This window comes from Ixodes scapularis, unplaced genomic scaffold (assembly GCF_016920785.2).
Source record: "Ixodes scapularis isolate PalLabHiFi unplaced genomic scaffold, ASM1692078v2 PGA_scaffold9__187_contigs__length_104089568, whole genome shotgun sequence".
NCBI lineage: Eukaryota > Metazoa > Arthropoda > Arachnida > Ixodida > Ixodidae > Ixodes > Ixodes scapularis.
In genome coordinates this window covers 48312050-48318049 of record NW_024609884.1, presented here as the reverse complement: position 1 = coordinate 48318049, position 6000 = coordinate 48312050, and the positions used below count along the sequence as shown (strand labels likewise).

At 46.1% G+C, this 6000-nt stretch overlaps 2 protein-coding genes across 3 annotated transcripts in view; both read left to right on the top strand.

The window, feature by feature from the left end:
* LOC8036391 overlaps positions 1-2458 on the top strand; it is a 32345-nt gene extending 29887 nt beyond the window's left edge. For both annotated transcript variants that reach the window (XM_042287148.1, XM_042287149.1), the window contains exons 3-4: positions 431-556; positions 1742-2458. In XM_042287148.1, coding sequence (XP_042143082.1) covers positions 431-556; positions 1742-1816 — 201 coding nt within the window. In that variant the 3' untranslated portion in view covers positions 1817-2458. The remainder of the gene's footprint in view (positions 1-430; positions 557-1741) is intronic.
* Positions 1-6000, top strand: part of LOC115321272 — a 37231-nt gene that overhangs the window by 1696 nt on the left and 29535 nt on the right. Inside the window, exons 2-3 of the mRNA XM_042287147.1 lie at positions 2821-3453; positions 3993-4175. Of these exons, the coding sequence (XP_042143081.1) occupies positions 3298-3453; positions 3993-4175 (339 nt within the window). The 5' untranslated portion in view covers positions 2821-3297. The remainder of the gene's footprint in view (positions 1-2820; positions 3454-3992; positions 4176-6000) is intronic.

The window sequence follows — 6000 nt, the reverse complement described above, 5'->3', positions numbered from 1 at the left end:
ACAAAAACAAAAAAAAAAAACAAGAACATTCAGTATATTGAATCTCACAGAAGAGTAACATAGAGACCGACGAATTATATGGGCATTGAGGACACGGACAACATGGTTATTTGGTGCCGAGTGTGGTTTATGTTGATCAACACACACATCGTACTCGTCAAATACTTCTCTTTCCTATGTGCTTCGTTGTGCTACCTACATGTTTAAAAGGAAAGTAAAAGTAAGAGAACGACAGATGGAAAGCTATAGTAATCGAGGCCCTAAGACATGCTTCGAACTTAGATCGTGTATCCTCTCGGAGTGTGGTGGGTGTTCTCATTTGGTCATTTTTGAACCATTTGAATTGTGGGCCGCATTCCGCGTCCCTGAGCTTTGGGACTTTGCATGAGGGAGCGTGTACAGGTCGGAAACCCCCAACTGCATCTTGCAGGAGATCCTGTTCCACCTGGTGGCGTGTGCGCTGTACCTGGCGGCTGGCATCACCCTCCTCACAAAAACCCTGGACACCCACTCGCGCTACAAGGGAGAGGTCTACGATGCCAAGATAGCCGCTGCTGTGAGTCAAGTTGGAAATAAGCATTTCTGCGTAGAGGCCATGGTTCAGACACGTGTGTACTCAGTATACGACCACGACCGCCAGCTTGCAACTGCATGCTGACGACGTGATGCCATATATGTCTCACTTCATGTGCATATTGAATGGGTTAAAACAGCGCAGAAAGACGAAGGACCAGTAAAAGAAACCACACAGACACAGCGCTTTGTTACAACTGAAATATTTACTGCTGAACCATTCAGCAAGTAAACTTGAAGGAATACAAACATAAAAGCAATCGCCCCGAAAACACGTCATCCTCCACTCAAGCCGACACGTGGCTACACGTGTCGGCTTCAGAAGGGCGGGGAAATACGTGTAGCCACGTGTCGGCTTGAGTGGAGGATGACGTGTCGGCTTGAGTGGAGGATGACGTGTTTTCGGGGCGATTGCTTTTATGTTTGTATTCCTTCAAGTTTACTTGCTGAATGGTTCAGCAGTAAATATTTCAGTTGTAAGTCAGCGCTGTGTCTGTGTGGTTTCTTTTACTGGTCCTTCGTCTTTCTGCGCTGTTTTAACCCATTCAATATGACCATCAACCAACTCGCCCAACTTTCCACCTTGTTTCATGTGCATAGTCGCGGCGGCGCTTATCGTCTTTGTACGCTTGCTATTTCCGACTGGACCAATCAGAAGGCGCTGTGATACATCGCAACTTTATTTTACTTTTTGAAGACTATACAAAATCAGTTTTTTATTTTTTTATTTTTTTTTTTTTTGTGACGTTCGCGGGATGTTTTTCTTTCCTGAGAAATATTTGCCCGGCCCCTATATGTTTCTTCGGAATAACCTAATTACCACGAATTCGGTGAGTTATCTTGTGGCTTCGAGTTTTGCGTTCGCGTAGTACTTCGTCGTTCGATGTCATAGGACTATAGGTTATTTGTTTCAAACTGCTGAATGTAAGGTAGATGATTACTTCAAAATATGTCTCGTGGCCGGAACAAAACCAGTTTATCTTATTGTGTCCTGGCCTGGGAGTACATATATACCCAAGGGCAAGAAGCCTGTAAAATAAAGACACTTCCAAAGAATAGTTCTTAATGCTTCTAGACCTCAGTAAGGTCATTCTGAAGTCTTGACATGTGCTTGAATTAGCTTTGTGAGATTGTTCATGACCATCGACCATATTTTGCTTTCTTTCAGGTGTTCGGCATCATGAACGGGGCCTTGTACCTCCTCGGTGCTGTGTTCTCCTTCCGCATCTTCAGACAGGGATGAAGCTTTCATGGCCCATCGTGGTGTCATAACCGCACGCCCTGCCTTGTCGCTTAATGTAAAATCACTACACACGCTTGTTCATCAATACTCATGTTGGCGCCACTGCCACTGTAGCTTGCTGTAGCTCTCTTCATGTCCCTGTAGCACAAAGGGTAAGACGTGGTGTGCTGTTGCTCACCCGGAGCTTCTTGTTCTGTATGTGCGGAAGCATTTCTTCTTTTGTCGTGGTGCCTCGTAGAAGTTCGTATTCGAGAAGTTGTATACCTGGTCACTGTCTGACGGGACTCTACGTAGCTACACGTTCAGAACGTGTAGCGGAGGCTGTGCCTTGATGAAACCAATGCTTAATGGGCCATAAGAAATTGTCGGAGGCAGCCCGATCTGCCCTGGCGTACATTTTGCCAACCCAATTTATCAGCTGGTTCTATACTGCCAGGATTTCAATCAACCCCACCAACGTGTTGTGAAAGCCATTTTTGGTTATGTTACAGTACGTCGTTACACAGGCTTCAAAGTACAAGTTCCTTTTGTTGTTACAATCTTGAGCAATAGAATCGTATTTATTGACAACGCCAGTAGGAATCCTATATGCAAGCTAGTTGTTGTATTTTCTCTGTTGTGCCTAATAAATCTTGACCATTAGTGTCTGCCTTGCTTCGTTTATTATATGTTCCGTCGGGTGCTGATAAATATGACAGGCGTACAAACAGAAGCTCACTAGTTTTCGAACTGGCGACTTCGCGCGAATGGGCGAGCGGGATACTCTCAAATCGCTATAAATAGTTCATTCTTCGGAAACTTGACAACACCCACAAGTTGGCTTGCTTTTCAGATGGTTTGCGAGAAGAGGGCTTACAGACCCAATTCCTTGGTTTAGCGGTGTTCTGGGCGCTAGCCGGGGACCCTGGCATACAGCCAACAGCGCCGCCCAGTGATTCCGGGTTCGAATGCCTCTATGCCCGATGGGTATACTCACGAAGCACGCGGAATGTGACCACCCAAAGGTGGTCACATTCCGCGTGCTTCGCGCAGAAGCATGCTGTTGAGCGTTCTTTTGTTGTTTTATTAACGGCATATAGCAGTGTCGGCACCTTTTAGGTGTTCTCCGAGAAACTAAACGCTTCAAGCTCAGTCCTTCGTACATACCACACCCACCACAAAAGGGGGATTCCTTTGCAGGAGCTCAGCGGCACCGCTGTAGAGGGGTGTATTTTGGGAATGCCGACCCAAGTTGGATTTGCTTCTCCCGGTGACGGCACCCTCTTTCTCCAGCTCCTCCTTCCACTTCGGGGCGTTACACCGCGCCCTCTCTAAACTTGGAAAAGCCCCTTCTGTTTCATGTCGCCAGCACTCCGAGTCTGGCTCTGACGTCATCGTCCAATGCCGCTGTCTGCTTCCGGTGCAATGTACCCTTTCGTTGTGTCGGGTCTGTGTTGTGGTGTCTGCGCATTTCGCCGCATGCTGCCTGCTGTTAGGGAAGTATGGATAAACAGAGGCCAGTCACTACAAGAACCACGACTACGACGAGGTACCTCAGCCCGGCCTCGTCGGCGACGCAGAGCGGGGAAGTGTACTGCGGATGCATCAACCTGGGGATTGTGAACACCAGGACGGGCGTTTACAAGCTCGCGGAAGTGGTGAGGCGTGCTTGGTGTTCGGGCATTCGTCGTTTATTTGCCAAGTGTTGTTAGGCTAATGTACTGGACACTGTGTGAAATTGTGGAAGTCGTTCGAGCCACGGCCGCCTTCTGGCCTGCCACGTGAGACGGCTGAGAGCAGACAGCATTTACGGTTAGGCAATAGAAAGCTTGTATCGCCTTGACATTCCACTGCAGCCTGGCAGCAAAGTAAGAACTTAAACTTAACAGAATTCTATATTTTTCTCATAAGGAGAAAGCCGGTGTGACACTGTCGTTTAAATGTAATTTGGAAGATCGGTCTTGATTCTTGAGAGTAAAGTTGACTTCGCAGAGGCCTCCTCTTCGTCAAATTTTACAGGCAATGACTGTGTAAGGTTGCTTTCTGATTATAGTCCGGTATATTAATCAGATATACGAATATTAGTCATACTAAACACACGCCAGACTCGCAAAGTGTGCTGAAATAGTTTGTTATGCACGTGCATGGAAATTGCACGTAGCGTATGGGCCCTCGTGACAGAGGCGTGTAATCGTAGGCGCTGTCCAGCATCTCGCTCTGCCTGGTACTGTGGTACGGTACCCCGGTGTGGTTGCTTCTTGGACCCGCGTACCCCTTCTATCTGACGGCCGTGACGTCGTCGCTGATGGGCTCCAGCATCTTCCTGGTGTCGTACTTGGTGTCCAGGAGCACTTTCATGGTGGCCAAGAGCACCGTGCTGGTAAGGAGATGGTGCCGCGGTGTCCGGGACTTTGGCTGGCGGATTTGTTCGGTCGCGCACCAGTCACCTAGCTGGAGATTTGTGAGATTTGTTTGTGTTTGTCCTTTGTCCCTCTTGTTCCCCTTCTCCAGGGATTAGTTTCGTCTCTCTTCCCTTTGACCGAGTCTTGTACGATTATAAGAAGATTGCTGCACAGCCCCCCCCCCCCCCTTTTTTTTTGTTTTTTTGTGGACATTGTGCGAATCTCGTAAATTCAGCTCAGCAAACTACGCTTCAAAACGTGTGCATGGTTTCATATTTTTCATGCGTATTAAATAGAAGCTTAAGAAACGCAGAGCGTGGCTTGTCATGTTCCGGCTTACTTTGTGATTTGTTCTTTGGCGTTCTTGAACGCCTCGATCGCTTGCGGGCCATAAGACTCTTGGCCCCTGTTACGCCTAGTGTTTCTAAGCTCTCCGGTGACTATATAAGGTAACAAACATTCATCACTGGTCAACGTGCTCTTCGTCTATATTGCACGCGCTCCTAATACGCATGGGCTCGAGAGCAAGTGTAGAGGCTCCACAAACAATAATTGATCGCATTCAGCTCTACTTTCATCGGCCCTGATTTTTGGAACCCAACCTCCTTTTACATATAAACCCTGAATGCCTGGCACATTTCGGGCGTCCAATGCCTAATGCACGCCTGTTGCAACTTGCAACCCGCATTTTACTTTCCAGGTTAGGGGGGGGAGGGGGGGGGGGTGATTCTATTGGAATTTGTGAAGAAAAAGGGGGTCATGTCGCAAAATCAATCTTTTGAAAAAACATATATATTCTGGAAAAACTCTTTTCTAGAACAAAACTGAAAACCGTTTTTGCGTTCTATTTTTAATTTTCGCGTTTTTTTTTTACTTCAAAAGGACAAGAGGCGGATTTTTGAGATTTGGGCGATCGCGTATTTTGGAACTTCGACAGGTCGCATATTCGGGAGCTTTGACAGGCTGAGGCACCTTTCGCGTAACAAAAACAAAAACAAAAAAAAAAAAAAAACTTTTGACATGGCATTTGAGGCTACATTACGAGCGCCAAATTTTCATAAAAATCTGCCGTTGTTTTTGTTTATTTTTGTAAAAAAATCTGGAACCTGGCCCTTTTGACGATAATGTACCTGGTTTGGATGATGATAACTTTTGTTTCGTTCAATATTGTGGCTTAAATTAGTTATGGAGTGAAAGCTTAAACAAACACCTATTCAAGAGATTCCTTGAGCACCGTCCGTTGGCGCCGGCCGATTTGGGTTCTTTTGTGAGAACGTCTGCTAGCAACCTGAATCGCCCGGCGCTCCCACGCATAAAGTTATTAACAATAAACGCTAGAAGTTCAGGTGGCGCTAGTATGCTGTTGCATTTTGAAGCAGACAGCAAGCAGTCTAAATTTGACTTCCGTTAATACCTTCCTATGGGAAAACGCAAATGCGTTTTCTCTTCGCGCTCGATTATCAGTGTAAATATTGCTTTGTGTTGTGACGGAATAAAAAGTTTGGAACGTTTTACAGTCGGATGTACTAAAATACGTGTCAGAGTGTTTTTCTTTAGAATTCATGGCGTCGAACACTGCGCTAAAATAGCCCAATACAGATGTATAATAAGTGTTGACGTTGCAGACTGCTATTATAGGGCACGTATTTACGCGTATAGTCAACACTATGAAGCACGCAAAGTGAATCAGCTTGAGAAACCAAAAGGATGCTAATATATGACAAATCAAAGAATCAAAACAAACGACAAGAACGAAGCATGGAGTTATGGAACGAAGAACACGTACTGGATTAGTAACAAACT